The following is a 17517-nucleotide window of genomic DNA, read 5'->3' as shown; positions in this document are numbered from 1 at the left end:
AAAAAAAAAAAATCTGTTCTACTGACCTTGCTATTTGGAGGCAGTTACTTCGATCTTTAATACAAGGCATAATTAAGAAACTTCTAGGGCATACAGAAACTTGTGTGCAAACCTCTGCTCCCATGTAGGCCTTAAGTCAGGGGGTTTTTGCGCCCCCAACCGACCAGGCCGACCTTAGGTCAGGGGGTTTTTAGGCCCGCAACCAACCTGGCCATATGGGATTCTGCCTCCATTTCTCACAAGTATGCCTGCACAAAGTCTTTTCACTGCTCTCTCTCAAAGGGCTCTTTTGGCCAGAGGCATTTAGGCCTTTCGCCTATATTGTGGGGATCAGTGAAGTGCATATACATAAAGCAATTAGAATAGCAGGTACACACGGCATCAAGTATCATCATCTTCACCATCACCATCACATTCAAGAGGATGCTTGAGAAGGCTGGAGTGAAGGTAGCTTCAGAGCAGACCTGGGGTTTTTTAACTTGGCCTTCAGTGATAGCCACAGAAAATAGGCAGAGGTCATAGGATTCTGTTGTTTCAAAGCACGTATTTCATAACAGAAATGGATCTATATTTTAATACAAAAATTGGGTGTGTTTTTTTTTTTAATTCCTCACTGATTATTGTTTATCTAGGCAGGTACTTTGAAGTCAAGCTCTAGGTCAGTGGTTTCCCAGGGGAGAAGTGCATCCTCAGAGATGCTGTGGGATGAAGTCACACCTCAGCCCCTTTTCTGGCTCATGATCCGAGCAAGTCACGTTACCTCTCAGGGCCTTGGTTTCCTCCTTTGTAAGGTGGAGACCCAAGCAGTGCCTGCTTCCTAGGGTGGCTCCGCAAGTTCTGGGGAAATGCCCCTGACACAAGCGCAGTGCCACATCAGGGCGCCTCTTTGTTCTGTTCCAGATGCAGAAGGGAGGATGTTTCCCTCAGACAAGCACTTTACATAAATAAGACGTGCCCACGGACAGGCTGTATGTGCAGTCTAAAGAAACGGGCTCGTTAATCTTTTGCACAGCTTGTGAAAGTGTTTTCTTATCAAATAATAGAGATGATGGCAGCGGTGGCTTTATGCTACTGACTTGTGAGTCTCTTAAATACCATTTCAAGAAGATTTGCAATGTTAAGCTCTTTTCTCTCTTTTTCCTCTCCCCCTTTTTTGTGCATTAAATTTCCATCTGTTTACCCCAAATGGAAGTAAATGAAATAAGAATAGCTATTGGGTGAATTAAGTACTTATTTCCATGTATTCCCCAGACTGGCATAGACAATAACCTCTGGAGTGACTTGTCTTCAATCTCCAGTGCACCCAGGCAGCAGCCCCTCCCACCTCCAGGCATCCCCCTCAGTTTGCCCTTTTTGTTTCCTCCAGAGCACCTCCTCTCCCTGAAATTACCTTGCTCATGTATATTCCCCTCACCCTCATCTCAGTGCCGCGGGTCTGCCTTGCCTTGTTCCTGCTGTGTCCCCAGAACGAAGATTCCCTGGCATGTAGTGGGCAGTTAAATATTTGCTCAATTAATGGGTTGGGTTCTCTGGAATTAGAAAGACCATGGTATGGATCCCTGCTCTGCCGTTTACCAACTGTGAGCCTTTGAGTGAATTGTTAGATTTGCCTAGCCTCAGTTTCCCCAGCTTAAAATGGAAAATGGCTTGACCTACTTTCAGGCGGAGGCAGGTGGATTGCTTGAGCTCAGGAGTTCGAGACCAGCCTGAGCAAGAGTGAGACCCCTTCCATCTCTACTAAAAATTAAATAATTAGCCAGGTGTTGAGGTGGGTGCCTGTGGTCCCAGCTACTGGGGCAGCTGAGATAAGAGGATCACTTGAGCGATTGCTTGATTTGGAGGTTGCTGTGAGCTATGATGTCACAGCACTCTACTGAGGGTGACAAGACGGTCTCAAAAAAAAAAATCACATAAGTCAACAAAGTCAGCAGGGGAAAATTTTTTTATAAAAATCACATCTACTTAAAATGCATGTACCCCTCCCTCCTCCAGTTTCTGCCCTTAATTTCACCTTAATTCAGCCCTGACAATAGCCTGGGAACCAAGTGAGGGACAAAGAGGGTGAGGTAGACACAGCTGTCACAAAGGACTTGTTAAGTGAGGACTATTTTGGATAAAGATATCTACAAACCTTAGCTTTTTTTTTTTTTTTTAAGACAGAGCCTCAAGCTGTCCCCCTGGGTAAAGTGCCGTGGCACCACAGCTCACAGCAACCTCCAACTCCTGGGCTCAAGCGAGTCTCCTGCCTCCACCTCCCAAGTAGCTGGGACCACAGGGCCTACCACAATGCCTGGCTATTTTTTGGTTGCAGCTGTCATTGTTGTTTGGCTGGCCCAGGCTGGATTTGAACCTGCCACCTTAGGTGTATGTGGCTGGCACCTTAACCACTTGAGCCACAGGCGCTGAGCCCAAACTTTAGCTTTATCACAACCCATTGCCTAAAGATTTTAAAGCGCTCCAAAAACTTTATTTTATTACCCACTGGTCAAAGACCAAGAGCAGACTGTCAGTCACTATATATAAAGCTAGTGTTCCTGTGTCCCTTGTCCTCCACTTGCTGGCCTAGCCACAGTGTCTGCACACAATGGGCTGCTGTTGCCAAGGGGCAGGTTTGGGAGTGATCCGACCGGATTTATTTTTATGTGGACTAGAGGCATCAACACAAAGCTTTCAGTACACAGCTCTCTAGTAAATCCTCATGTTAGCTCTTGGAAGCTATTACCATTCTCCATTACAAGTGGACGAAGGCCTCAAGACTAGAAGAGGCAGACCTGAGCTCAGGTGGATGTGTAATTGTAATAATGCCGTGAATTCAGTTGTTCGTTGTGGTAAATCTCTTTCCCTCCCTGGGGAGGGAGGACAAGACCCAGCAGCACTTCTTCTCCAAGTGACTTGGGCAGCTTGCTCTCAGCACGCAGGACAAGTTGGCAGGCTCCGGGTGGCCAACCTGCGGGTGGGCGTCTGCCCAGCATGGGAGAAGGAGCAAGCCAGGGATTCAGGGCAGGAAGTGGTAGTGCCAGATACCAGGAGTAGGAGACAAGATGGGATCCTGGCCGGGCCTCTGACAAGTGCCTCCAGGGGCTGCCCGTTGTATACAACTTCCTGTCCCATTGTTGGTCCCACCGATCTTAGAGAAAAGACCACTGGGAACTGCCGGCCCAGGGGCCTGGGGACTTCATTCATCTGGAGTGTTTTTGTAACATCGGCAGCAACAATCCCCTTTGTCTGCTGTCTTGCCAGGATTCTTGGTGCAGGGAAATCCCAACTCTAAAGGGACTTGGTGCTGCTTTCTCAAGAAAGGCAGCTTCCGAGAGTTTTTAGACCCTGAGGATGGGGCAGGGTTGGAGAGCTCAGGCAGTGTCTGATTTCTGACTTGCTCTTACTTGCCGGCCAGGCAGCTCTTCAGATTCTCTCCTCCAAAACCAGCAGCCCCTGACAGCTGTGACTTGCCCCTCCCCCACCCTGCTGCTTTAATAGTCTCAGAATTGGGGAAGAAGGATCTCGGGTACAGGGTACATCCCTGAGGCTTTTGGGCCTGACCTTCTATTCCCGTGGAGTTCAGGGCCTGATGAGACCATAAGGACATTTGGACAGAGGGGTGAAGGGGCCCTGAGGCAAGCCTTCTCTCCTTCATGCCTTGGACTGACCTCTGAAAGCCTCAGTTTCCGTATTTATGGGTATAAACTATAGACTAATAATTTCACCTCCCTTGTAGGGTGGCTGTCAGGGCCATATGCCAAATGGCCTCATGCTTACCAAGCACACAGTAGGCCCTCAGTTAAGTCTTAACAGTGTGGCTTACTTGCTCAGAAGCCAACACCAGAGTCTTCCCCCAAGGGTGCCCTTGGGGTGTGGGTGTGGAAACCACAGGCAGGCCCCATCCTAGGAGCTCTGCTATCTTTTCCTCCTCTGGCTGGGCTGGAGTGCACACCCCTCACTTCAGCAACTCAGGTCAAAACTACCACTGTCAGCCCTCAAGAACCCCCATGCCCTGCCTCTTCTAGAAGTTTCTAGAAACCCTTCCCCTGATAGTTTGAATGGATCATCTTTTTGTCTCAAATTGTGGGGGTGGGGAGGTCACCTGGCTGAATCCAAACAGAATCACTTAAGCCAAGAGACTAAACAAAAGACCCTGTCCCCATCCCGCTGTCCAGCACGTGTCTGTAGGATAAAGAAAGCAGGACAGCTAAGCCTTGGGGTCTTCCCAAGCCTTCCTTATTGGCAGATGCTGATAGGTGGTGGCAAGTGCCCTCGGGAGGGAAGTGTCTGAGCAGGTTGGAGGTCCCTGCCTGTCTGGCTTCCATATGGTGAAAGAGCTTGTGGTCTCTGATTGGCCACCTCAAACGCCAAGCATGGGAGAAGAAAGCGGGTCCCTGGCACAGGGCAGCAGCAGGTGTGGCTGGCAGACCGAAGGGAGCCACTCCCCAGCAAGGTGGGGAGAGGCCTGCTTTCGCATCCTCAGTCTCGGGTGTGTGGGAAGCAGAGATCCTGGCCTGCTGGGGCAGCCGTGCCAGGGATCTCAGGCCTGAGAAATGGGGCAGATGCCCTGGCCCTTACGGGGTTGGGAGCCAGCCCTGCGTGTAGGAGAGGGCAGAGGGGCGGTGGCCTGCTCGCAGTCTCCGCCGGACTCCCAGAAACAGCCTTGGCCCTGGCCTGTCGAGCTCTAAGTTGGAAACATTCTCATGTGAAATGGCTTCTTATCTAGGAAATATTTCCTTTGTTTCTGAGGAGAATCTTTTGCCAATACCCACGCCAACTCAGGCCGCTAGGAACAAAAGTCAGAGCAGTTCCCTCTTTCCTGAGAGAGCTCCAGAGCCTGGAGTTGGAGCAGCCTCTGCAGACACGTGAGTGTCCGGAGGACTCTGCCTCTAGGAAGGAGATACATGCTGCGTGTTTGTCAATTGAAAACCTGACTTTGTAACGTGGGCTTCTGAGCTGAGGGATCGGGAGCAGCAGCAGGCAAAGCAGTCTCTATGTTCAGAGAAGCTGCAGTCCAGGGGAGAGAGCAGACCAGAGACCATACAAACCCAGTCATTGCAAATCAGTGAGTGCAGTGAGGGTTCAGGGCGCGGTGCTGAGTGGGGTGGCAGGGGCCTCCCCCACCCAGGGCAGCAGGAGCTGGCAGGGGGGCCCCCACACAGGCTCTTCAGCTGAGTGCCCACCTCGAAGTGCAGTGACCATATGTTCTGTTTGCCCAGCATGGCTGTAGTTTATGCCTGGGTTGTCCCAGTGCTGGGAATAGCACTACTTTTCCCTCTCAGAAGTCATCCAGTTTGCGTGGGGTGCAGTGGCTTACCCTGGGAGGCTGAGACAGGTGGATTGTTTGAGCCCAAGAGTTTGAGGTTGCTGTGAGCTATGACACTATAGCACTGTATAGAGGGTGACAATGTGAGACTCTGTCTCACACACACAAAAAAAGTCTCCAGTTTGGATGACAAATTATGGTTACTGAGCCTTGTGCCTAATGCCATCCTTAAGATGACAGAAGTGGGCCAGGGCCAGCCAACTCATCCGAGAGCCATGGAGTGTCCCCTGTAGGAGCTCAGACTCAGGGGCACACTGTCTGGGCTCACACCCCAGCTCTGCTACTCCCTGGGTGTGACACAGGGCAGGTTACCTCACCTCTCTGGCCCTCGGTTTCACGTGTGAAATGGGAATAATAATAGTACCTGTGTCATACAGTCGGCATGAGGGGTAATTGAGTTAGTATGGGAAAAGGGCTTGAAACAGTGCCAGGTGCTGGAAAGTGCTCTGTACAGCTAGTTGTTGTTATGTCCTGTTACTCCCAGATACCCCAAGTGTGTCACATTTGACCTCCTACCCCTTGGCTCCTGAAAGAGCCTGAGGGCAGCCCCTGGGAAGAGGCTGGGGGCTCGCTAGCAGCTCTCCAGGACTTGGTTAGGTCTCAGTTTGTATCCATGTATGCATCTGGGCCAGCTCTATCTAGGGTCTCTAATCTGTACCAGATGAGCTCTAATAAGAACAGTGTATTCTCCCCACAGAGTACCCAAAACCCACCTCAAGTAGAAGTCACCTGAGCCTGAGCAGGTGCTTCTGCTGTGGGGTTGGCTGTAGCTCTGAGGCAGTCAGGTTGACAGAGAAGATAGGACAGGGTCCCAAGAGAGGAATGTGCCCAACTCTGACTCTTAAGAGGAGCCAAACCATTCTGGTTTACCAAGCAATTCTAGAAAAATAATTACTCCAAGATGTGAGCCCAACTAGAATTGCTTCCTTTGTGCGGGGAATGGAATCTGACATCAATGGGACAACGTTGGTTTTATTCTACATGGATGTTTTGGTTTGGTTTTAGGCCACAGCAGCTCTGCAGAAACCTTACAGAAGCTATGGTGAGGGCCCCAGAGGTGGCAGTGCCCTGCCAACTTCAACCTTCCCAGAGAAGTCTCTGTGTGGGGCTATCACTTGGGTGGGGAAAGCCTGGCATCTTTGCAAGCTCCCTATAGTGCCACTTCACAGTCCCAGCCACAGCCCAGGCAGGAAGGCAGGGGAGGGCCATGGAAGGAGAGAAGGGAGAGTCTGGGAGGACTTGGCATAGGCATCCCCTGGCCTTGGCTTTGATTCCCTTTAAAGATGAGGTGAAGTCAGTGGAAGAATTTAGGGCCAAAGGTGAGAGCATCATAGCTACCTCCTGCCTCTATCACCATCTCTGGCTGGTCCTTTCCTGGACTTCAAGGGTGCATGGAGGCAGGGTTTGGCAGATGATGGGGAAACCCACTGGGGAACAGGCCTGAGGCATAATGTCCCTCACTGGGTCTGTATCCCAAAGCCCTGTGTGCTCATGGCCACAGGTAGAAGTTTAGCTGTCTCCCCTGAGCTAAGCTCAGTCCTGGTCTTAAGGTCCTTCCCATCTGGCAGGAAGGGGTGTGAAGGACACAAACCTGCTGGCTCCAACCCACCAGGTTGGGGACAGAGGTGTGAGGCTTTCTTGTGCCTGGCGTTTGGGTTGCATGGCCTCTGATCACAGGCCAGTGACCCATCAGCCTACCTGACTTGCTTCCAGGCCCCTGCCCACCTCAGGGAAGAACAGAGCTTGCTTTGAGCTGGAAATTGGAGGCGTTTCCTGTTTCGTGTTGTTAAGACACTGCTTATAGAACTGTAATCCCAATAAATCATATGCTTGCTGAGTGGGGCAGGGTTTATTTTTATTTTTTTTCCAGGCTGCAGGGACCTCTTAAAACCAAGGCTTTAAGAAATTTATTCTTTTTTTTAAGGGGAGAAAAATGGCTTTTGCAGGCCTGGTCCTGTTGCAGGGCCTTGTGTGACCCTCAGATTGGTACAATCAGGCACATCTGTGTGATTAATTTAACGAGCTAGAGAGAGATGATTAGGGGCACCTGGGTCTGGCATCCCTATTGCTGCTGAACTGGCTGTGTGACCTTGAGCAAGGTACTTAGCCTCTCTGGGGTTTCTTTGCTTCCTCTAGCAACAAGAAGAAAGGAGGTAGCCAGAGAGTTCCCACGCTCTCCATATAAAAAGACCCATTTTCATTGGTGTATTTCAGGGGCTCCTCCCACATGGTAATAGCTGTCCTTTCATGCACACAAAGACAAGTGCTACCATAAAGCCAATGGCCCTTTTCAGTGGCTCTGTCCATCACAGCAGTGACAGGATTTGTTTGCATGTGTGACAGACAGTATTGAGATTAGGCCCAAACAGCACTTGGGGCATATTGGGCTGCAGATCCCTTGATGTTATTCTCTGTCCCCCCACCACCACCACTACCAGCCACATGTGCCTGTGCCCCACGGCCCCGGGTCTACACTCCTCTTTGCTGCCCCTTCCCCTATGTGAGTTCTTCACTGCCAAGGCCGAGAGGCTGTGCTGCCAGAAACAGTTTCCAGCTCACACTCGACATAGTGGTTGTATTTGTTTTCTCTGCTTTATGAGCTGGGCTGGAGTAGGTGGTGGGCAGCTTGCTGGCAGGCCTCTGCAGGCTTTACGTGTTTATACTTGCTGGGGAAAGGCAGGGAGTTGGCTGGACTTTCAGAAGGCTGGAGCTGAGGCATTTAATAGAACCAGATTCCTATGGCCTCTTTTGCTATTATATATTTTCTCTATCAACAGATACTAAGCTAGAAATAATAGTTAACATTTATGGAGAATTCACCACGTTCCAAATGGCTGTGCTAAGCACTTTATGTATGTGCTTCCAGCTGTCTTGCGAGGTGGTCCTATTATTTATGCCCATTTTGCTGATGTAGCAACTGAGGCTGGGAGAGGTGGGGTAACCAGCATAGAACCGCATAAGTTAATCCACAGGGAACACACCAGATTCCATCCAGGCAGTCTCCCTCTGAAGCCCACGTACTCAATTACTGTGGGTGGCAACTGGCACGTAGCATCGGTGAAATAAAAACAAAGGGGTTTTCATGATGGAAAAAGTCCAGAAAGCACTCACTTAAGCAATTCTTTCTTTAATGGGAAAAAAAAAGGCCCAAAAGAGGATGGTGATCTGTCCAAGGTTACAGAGCCAGTTCAGTTTTATCAAAGAAGCCAGAACTTTCTCCCAGTGAGGTTGCTGCAGGGAAGTCATTCAGGATCCTGGATTCCTGAGCTAAGACTGTACATGCAAACCACAGGCCACTCGGGATTCTCCAGACCCCGTGCCCGAGGCCTGACTGCTAGTCCCAAGCAGTGTCGCCCCAGGGGTCTGCTGTGGTTTTCTAGGGCAGTGGCCTCAAAGTGTGGTCCAGGGACCCCAGAAGTCCCAGAGACCCTTTCCAGGAGTCCACAGGGTCAAAACAGTATTTACAATAAGATGGTACTTGTCTTTTCGCTCTGGGTTTCTCACAGGGATCTGGGGGAGTTTGCAGAGGCTTTGTGACATCATGATGTCATCACCCTGGCAGCCAAGGAGATTCTAGTGTGTGTATTCACGTGTTCAACATTCAACATTTTGTCATTTATAATTCCTGATGCAATCAATATCAGTAGAGTAACATGCAAAAGCTCCTTGAGGTCCTCAATAATCTTTACAAGTATAAATAGGGATCTGAGACCCCCCAAAAAGATTTGTTTGAAAACCACTATTCTGAGGTATATGGAACCCAACTAAGGAACAATTCAGCAGGCAGAAGAGCTAAACAAGGGGATTCCTTCAGCCCTGATCTGTTCGCTTGGTTCTGAGTCTGCAGACATCTGCATTCTGCCAGAAGTGGGAAATAGCCTCCTTCTCTGGGAGGGAGCAAAGCAGAGAGACCTTGAGGGCAGCACACACATCAGCTGTTCCCAGCCTTGTTGCTCCCGCCCTTTCACCCCGGAGTTAGGGCATGGCCACACTGTTACAGATGGGAGTTTTTATAGGGGTTTTCCTGAAGTCCAATAATACAGGCCAGATCATCTCAGTATGTCCCATGGGCTGGATGAAATTACCAGAAAGGAAACAGTAGCCTGGAACCCACAGCACATGGGAAGGATGTTCCTGAAAAAGTGCTTGAATTATTTATGATTTTACCTTCCGGTAAGACACTGGCTGCAGAAGTGGGGAGGCCAGGGAGAAAAGCCTACAGAGGTCAGTTGGGGGCTGACAGGGATGGGTGCAGGTGTAGGTGGGCACCAGATTTCTGCATTAATTGAGTTCAGTTTGGGAAACAGACCACCCTAGATTAAGTGGAAAGGAATATTTAATTCAGAGAATCGGGTGTTCACAGAATAGTTGGAAAAGTGCCAGAAGCAGGTTCTAGACTGAGCATCCAGAAGTGACTCCGGGGATAATACAGACCTAGTTCATCAGGGGAGCTGGGTGCACACCTTCAGAGAGACAGCCTCTGGGGCTGTGTTTGAACACATACCCACTGCAACTCAGGACTGAAGCCGGAAGCCAGAGGTTTGTTTGTTTGTTTGTTTGTTTGTTTTTGTTTTTTGAGACAGAGCCTCAACCGATCCCCCTGGGCAGAGTGCCGTGGCATCACAGCTCACAGCAACCTCCAACTCCTGGGCTCAAGCGAGTCTCCTGCCTCAGTCTCCCAAGCAGCTGGGACTACAGACGCCCGCCACAACGCCTGGCCATTTTTTGGTTGCAGCCATCATTGTTGTTTTGGTGGGCCTGGGCTGGATTCAAACCCGCCACCTTAGGTGTATGTGGCTGGTGCCTTAGCCACTTGAGCCACAGGCGCCGAGCCGAAGCCAGAGGTTTTTCCCATTGTCTTGGTCATTTCTACCACTGCCTCTGAAGTACCAGGAAGGTGGAAACTGGACACTGGAACATTCTGTAGGAAATAAAAAACCTCATGTTTTCATGATCTGGTTTGCTAACAGAAACAAGGTGGCCTCGGCTTTGCATTCATTTAACCAGATCTCATAAAGCTGCAACTTAATGGTAAAATCTTATGTGCGGCTCGGCGCCTATAGCTCAACCGGCTAAGGCGCTAGCCACGTACACCTAAGGTGGCGGGTTCGAATCCCCAGCCCGGATCCGCCAAACAACAATGACGGCTGCAACCAAAAAAATAGCCAATAGCCGGGCATTGTGACGGGCGCCTGTGGTCCCAGCTACTTGGGAGGCTGAGGCAGGAGACTCGCTTGAGCCCAGGAGTTGGAGGTTGCTGTGAGCTGTAATGCCACGGCACTCTACCCAGGGGGACAGCTTGAGGCTCTGTCTCAAAAAAAAAAAAAAATCTTATTTGCACCCAGAACCCCAGCTGCAAAGGAGTCGGGGAAATGTAGTTTTCAACTTTCCACATCTCCAAGCCAAGATGGCAAAATGAAGACTGAGTGACCGGTCCCGAGGATCCACCGGGGTCCTGTGTTTTGCACATGCTGACATGACGTATTGTGCTGAGAAGCAGGAAGCAGGAGTTTGAATTAAGACACATGAGGAGACTTCATGGTTTCCCCCAGTTCCCTCTGAGATTTCCCCTTGTGCAGCTGGGAGATGCCTACTTAGAGACTCAGTGGCCACACTTGGGCCTTTGTCTTGGCTTCTGGGCACAATAGGAAAGAATGGCTGGCAAATCTATGCGTTGTCTTTTAATTTACACTTCAGCCTACAGTGCCGGTGGTTTAAATAGAGACTTCCTCGGGAATCAGAAGGACTGATACATAGAAGTGTGTCTCTAAGCTTATCTTCTAGCCTCGCAATATAAGAATTATGAAATTCAAAACTACGTTGGGGGAATTTAAGAGGTCATTTATAATCAAGGGAGATCTCATAAGCAAAGAGATAATTCATGAATGAATTGTTCCTTCCTAGACTACACAAGTTCCCCCCACGCTAGTGAGTCAACACTAGGCCCTTGAAAATTCTACAACATTCTTTGCAGGGCAGAAACCTGATTTGTTTCCTAAGTGGAAACCTAGGGGCGTTGTACTGCGCTCATCTGTACTTTTAGTCAGTCAGCAAGCATTTACCGAGGACCTATTGTGTCGGGCCCTAGGCTGGGCATATTTTGGAGAATACAGACATGAGGAAGGTGTCGTTCCTGTCCTTAGAAGGAATAGTCAGGAAGAGAGAATGCAGGAAGACTTCTGGAAAGAAGTGGCCCCGGAACTGAGCCTTGAAGAATAAATAGTATCTAGACCGACACAAGTGAGGGTGCCTCAGTCTCGTGAGGAGATGGGAGCAGGCAGGTTGGGCTTGAGGACCCTGAGTGCCGTGGTTTGACATGTCATGGTGACAGTGGTGAGGTCCTGGGGATCTTTCTTGCCAGTCTAGGGCCCTCCTATTCCCATGGAAGGATACTCTCAGTGGACCAGTTAAGTGACTCAAACCCAGAAATATTTTCTAAAATGGCAGACCCAGTCCACCCAAATAGCTTCCCAAATGAACTACCTTCAAGGTCATATCTGATTCTAAATAGTCCTTGGCTTAGGATGGTTCAATTTAGGGTTTTTCAACTTTATAATGGTGTGAAAGTGATACCTACTGAGAAGAAACCACATAGTACAGCCGTTCAGCTTTTCAGTTTCAGTGCAGTATCCAATAAATTACATGAGATATTCCACACTATATTATGAAATAGGTTTCGTGTTAGACCCTCTAGGGCAGGGGTCCTCAGACTTTTTAAACAGGGGGCCAGTTCACTGTCCCTCAGACTGTTGGAGGGACAGGCTGCAGGCCCGGGACAAGTCAGCTGTTAAGCAGGACAGGCAACAGCGGCAAAAACACCTGGTGGGCCAGATAAATGGCCTCTCCTTGACGGGCTGCACTTTGAGGATGCCTGCCTAGGCTGTATGTAAATGTTCTGGGCACATTTGAGGTAGGCAAGGCTAAGCTATCATGTTCAGTAGGTTAGGTGTATTAAATGCATTTCCACCTTAATATTTTGGACTTACAATGGGTTTATTGAGATGTAGCCCTATCTTAAGTCGGAGAGTATCTGTATTTTCCTTGATAGTTTTTAAAATAAAAGCATCCTTTGCCATCAAGACGAGAAACTGAAAACTTTGGAGGGTGACCTAAGCTTTTAGAGGCCTGAGGGCCGTATTCCAAGTACGGTCTGTGGGTGACTCCCAGCTGTTGGTTGTGTAGTCGCCACAGAGAGAAAATGGATGTCTGTTTCCTGGTCTCAGGACTTAGCTGCATGTCAAGGGGAGAGACAGTGGTGACAGAACAGGCCCGATGCTCCAAGAGCCCAGAGGGAGTGGGGGTGCCTGGGGGACTGGCTGCCTGCCCTGGCCTGGTGCCCACTCCCTGGCATAGTTTGAAAGGAAGAACAAGGGTGGAAGGCAGCAGGAGGGCTTGGGCACACAGGCAGGAGCTGGGAGGCGACTTGGGCTGTCATCAGAGAGAGCAGTCTTGTTCTTGTGACTCCCTGTGGGAAGAGCTCTAGCCACTCTGGGCAGAGCAGCCTAGGTGTCCACCAAGTCATCAAGCCAAAGATTGGCCATCGGGGCCCCTCCCTGGCAGCATGACCTGTTAGACTGTGAGGGGGTCTCCCAAGTGTCCCTCAAGAATAAGGGGACACACACAGCCTCTCCCTGGGTGGAAGTGGAAAGGCCTGGCAGAGAGGGTGGGGCCTGACCCTAGAGTGTGCTGCATTCCATGTGGATGGCGCCCCCTGGTGGCACAGGACATGCTTGTAACGTGTCCTGGGAGTTTGGTGCTCTGAGGCCTTGCTACTCTGAGGCCCCTCCATCCTCTTGTGCGCTCTTGGTGTCCTACGGGCCACTGGGGCCATTCCTCCCTAAGCATCAAATTGGGGACCTCCCTGGCCCTGGTACAGGGGGTGACATAGGACCTGCCTCAGCCTGGGTGTCAGGTAAGGAAGAAGTGACTGTGAACTACACACGTACGGTGTAGCCTCCTAGGTAGCCTCGGGACAGCCCTGAGAAGGAGGTGTCACCCACCCACCTTACAGACAGAGAAAACAGGGTCAGGGTGTGTTTGTCATACTGACATGCTGCTGGTGGCACAGCTGGCTTTGTAACCAGGGCCTGTCAGACTCCGCTCTGCACAGAGGGAGGCCCAAAGACCCTGTCTGAATGCTCTGGAGGGGACACGCGTCCCCAGTTCCACATGCTGGTGAACCCCTTCATTCATTGGCCAAGGGGTCTTCAGGTTCTGCTGACCACCCATGACAGGGACTCATGCATTGAGGGTACAGTCAGGGTTTCTGTGAGCAGAGGGAGCAGGTCCCCTCTAGGGGGTGATGAGCTTCAGCTGCTCCTCAGCTCCTCTGAGCGTGTGCGTGCTGATCCCCTCCTGCCCTCAGGGCATGTCCGCCCAGGCCTGACCCTCTCTCTGCTGCCTCACAGGCCCTTCATGCTGCTGCCGCCCCTGATGGAATGGATGCGTGTGGCCATCACCTACGCAGAGCACCGCCGCAGCCTCACCGTGGACAGCGGCGACATCCGGCAGGCAGCCCGGCTGCTGCTGCCTGGTCTGGACTGTGAACCCCGGCAGCTCAAGTATGGAACCCGGGGAACAGGGAGGCCTCAGCATTCACATCTAACCCCTCACCTCCCCTCTGCTTCTTCCTTCTGGTGGCTGCGAGGGCGTCAGAGAGCAGGGCGCAATGCCGTCAAGCTGCTCACAGGGTGTCCTCTGCAGACACCAAGGCTGGGTATTGAAAAGGATCTATTCTAGACCATGGCTACTTTCTGAATGCATCCTCTGTAGCCACACTGGTCTGCTACACTGCACAGACATGCATTTGGATTAGGGCAGGAGAGCCCACATGTCTGACTCTTTGGGATATTTGGGGGTGACAGGTGGAAGTGGGCATCCTCTTTTCTATGTCCCTGTCATCGCCACCCTTCTCGCTAGCCCTTCCTTTTTGTGTGCATTATCTTTGTCTTCATGATGACACTGGAGAAGGGGTACTTGTGCCCATTTTATAGTTGGAGAAGCTGAGGGTCAGGGAGGAACAGGAACTTGCCCACTCAGCTGGCAAAATGCCTTACCTTGAACCCAAATTCATACAGTCCCCAAGTCTGTGCCCTTAATTTCCTTCCAAAGTGCCTCTCTTATAGCCTCATTCCCTGAAGTAGCCCTTCTGGAAAAGCTTCCCTGTGGCTATCCTTGACCTTTAAGAGCCTTGTATCACTTTCTTGGCCCTCCGCCCAAACCCCAATTATGGCTGCCTCTGTCTCCATGGTGAATGCCAAACCTCATTCTAGGATGTGAACTTTCTCTGCACTTTTCAGGCTAAAGCTGCCTGTTGGACATGTGCTGTGCCCTCAGTAGACACAGGTTTATACCTGTGACTTTGCTTGGTAGGTTGGGTTAATTGCAAACAGGATTCTAGGGTACACTCTGCCATCTCTTTGGTGCTTCTGGGCCTCACCAGGAAGCCTGAGGGAGAGAGAACATAGAACTTGGCCCCAATGATTGTTTTATGGGTGCAGACTGCTCTGTGCAGGAAGCAAACAACCAAGTGCAGTGGCACAAACCCAGGCCGAGTCTCTTTCTCCTCGGGACAGCCCTCTACTAGATTCTATTACATGAGAGTTTGTTTCCTGCCTGTTGACAGCTCCCAAGAGCTCAGAACACCTCTTTAACATGTTTGTAGAAAAGCAGAAGTGTGTGCTCTTCATGTCCCAGAACATGATGGGGACGGTCATTGCTGATCTGACCTCAATTCTCCAGCCCTCCACTTCCCCATCCTCACTCCATGTCAACCTCACACAGCTGTGTCATGGGTCAGTGAGAGGCAGTGTCCTCGCAGAAAGAGTCCACAGTCATGCTCACACACATCTGGGTCTCCTCTGGGCAGACCTGAATGCTGTTTCAGTTCCTTCCGGAGGCTGGATGCCCGAGCAGCTACTGAAAAATTCAACCAAGACCTGGGTTTCCGCATGCTCAACTGTGGGAGGACAGATCTCATCAACCAGGCCATCGACGCCCTGGGGCCAGATGGAGTTAACACCATGGATGACCAGGTATGTTCTAAGAGCTCAGGCCAGTCTTAGGGACAAGAGTTGGCAATTCACAGCTGCTAGGGTTGGTGGCACAGTTGCTTTGGTCCTAAGCCTGAGACTGGCTTGGCTCTGCGTTTCTAAGAGGTCGGCTGCCCTCTGAGTTGTGCCCTATTTGAGTGGAATGTCTGCTTGGGGACTTCTTAGCAGGCCTTGGAAAACCTTTGTAATGTGGCTGCTGCTTCCTTGGCTGGACAGCTGGCAGCTGTCCTAGATGGTGCAAGGCCGAAAAAGAGTCCAGAGGGGGCACCTTGATGCCCAGCAAGGAATAATAATTGCTAACACTTTATTAGGCCATATTATGTGCCCACTGCCCACTAGGCCATAGGAACCCCTGCCTTTAAGAGCTGACACTCTAGCAGGGGAGACAGATAATAAGAAACATAAATACATAAAATAGTATCTTAATGTAAAGTGCTAAGGAGTAAAATGAAGTAGGAAAAGGGATAGAAATACTGAAGGTGATTTATAATGTTAGATAGAATTTAAGTTAAGATAGTGTTTGTTTCGCTTTTTGGTTGCTGTGTTCCAGGCAGGGTTTTAAGTGCTTCACGTAGATTAACTCATTCAGTCTCAACAGCAGCTCTGATCTAATGCTGTTATTGCCCCCATCTTATAGATGAGGAAACTGGGGTACAAAGAGGTGGCTTTTTGCCTAATGTCACACAACTGGTAAGGAGGAGGAAGGTTGCGATTAGAAGAGTCCAAGCAATCTGACTCCAGACCCCACTGCTCTGGAGTATTTTCTTTGTTTATCTAACACGGTTTTGAGAGCACTTACTCTGAACATAATGGCACTGTGTGGTTTGGAAGACCACACAGAAACAAGGAGGGTTAGATGGCAGTTGGGAGCAAAGGCAGTGTTCTTGGACAAGGTGACCCTGTGAAGCAGGGTGTGATGAAGCCCCAGGTGAACCGTGAGGCCAGGCTGGACCCTGATGGTAGGAGAGGACAGCCAGGGAAGGCTTCCCCCTGGCAAGGTTTTGAACTGAGCCTGGGGGAAGGGCAGGATCAGGATTGAGCTGAGAGGAGTGGGGAAGGCATTCATTCCTTCCAGGGACTGAGACAGAAGAATAAGAACGTGGAGGACAGTCTGCGTTGGCTGGGACAGGGATCAGAAGGCTGGATGGGGCTTCAGAAGAGCAGTAGCAGGGGACAGGCTTGGGTGCATCAGATCTCTCAGAGGCCTCTCTGTCGATGAAGGCTCCAGGGCTATTGTGGGAGTTTTCATCCCGACAGAGGAAGGAGGTATAGTCTTTAGGACTTAGCCGGCCACATAAGGACCGCGGTGTCTACTTTACCTCCGAGAGGAGCCCCCTCCATTTCCCTACCACTAAGATGGGGCACAGAGGGCTATTGTGAGAATTTTGCATCTAACACACAGTAAATGCTCAATAAACAACATTGTTGCCCGTGAGGTGATTATTGTAGTCATACTGTTGTTGACAAGATGACAGTCCCTGAAATCTGTTAATCAGCCTCTTTTTAATTAGCCTCTTCACATTCCTGGAGGTGGGGATGGGGGCAACACAAAAAAAGCAGCTTCTCCTCCCAGGGCTCATTGCTCTGTTTAAACTCTGAATTGTGTACAGATGTGTGGAGAAGAAAGCCATGCCCGGCGCAGAGGGGGAAACAAAGCCGCCTCTTCTGCTGCAGCGGGCCTTTCTCCGCGTGCTCGCTCTGTTGGCTCCCTACACCTTGGTGTTTATAGAATGATCTGTGGGTAAACAGTCCCCTCACCCCATGACTAATCTCAGGCCATTTCTTTATCTCTGGGCACTAGGCAAGGATTTATGAGGTAAGGAGATCTTGTCTACACACAAATAACCTAATAAATAACATCGCAGGGCGCCAGGCAAACACTTGCTGGGACCCAGCTGTGGAATAAACACTTTGTACTGCAGCCCTCACTGTTACTGGCCACAGGGGAGGATGCCCAGCCGGGGAGGCAGCCCTGCCAACTGCCTACCTGAACTCGGGGGGATCAGGACCCGGCTCTTAGAAAGGCTCTGGGCTCGGCGCCCGTAACACAGTGGTTACGGCGCCAGCCACATATAACGAGGCTGGCGGGTTCAAACCCAGCCAGGCCAGCTAAACAACAATGACAACTGCAACAAAAAATAGCCGGGCATTGTGGCAGGC

The 17517-nt window shown here is 50.5% G+C and overlaps 1 protein-coding gene across 1 annotated transcript in view; it reads left to right on the top strand.

Annotated features, from left to right (window-relative positions):
• ABTB2 (ankyrin repeat and BTB domain containing 2) overlaps positions 1 to 17517 on the top strand; it is a 176542-nt gene that overhangs the window by 142690 nt on the left and 16335 nt on the right. The window contains exons 4-5 of the mRNA XM_012803463.2: positions 13714 to 13866; positions 15174 to 15339. Of these exons, the coding sequence (XP_012658917.2) occupies positions 13714 to 13866; positions 15174 to 15339 (319 nt within the window). The remainder of the gene's footprint in view (positions 1 to 13713; positions 13867 to 15173; positions 15340 to 17517) is intronic.

The sequence above is a fragment of the Otolemur garnettii genome, unplaced genomic scaffold (assembly GCF_000181295.1).
Source record: "Otolemur garnettii isolate 467f Iridium unplaced genomic scaffold, OtoGar3 scaffold00001, whole genome shotgun sequence".
NCBI classification, from domain to species: domain Eukaryota; kingdom Metazoa; phylum Chordata; class Mammalia; order Primates; family Galagidae; genus Otolemur; species Otolemur garnettii.
This window is presented reverse-complemented; position numbering and strand designations above follow the sequence as displayed.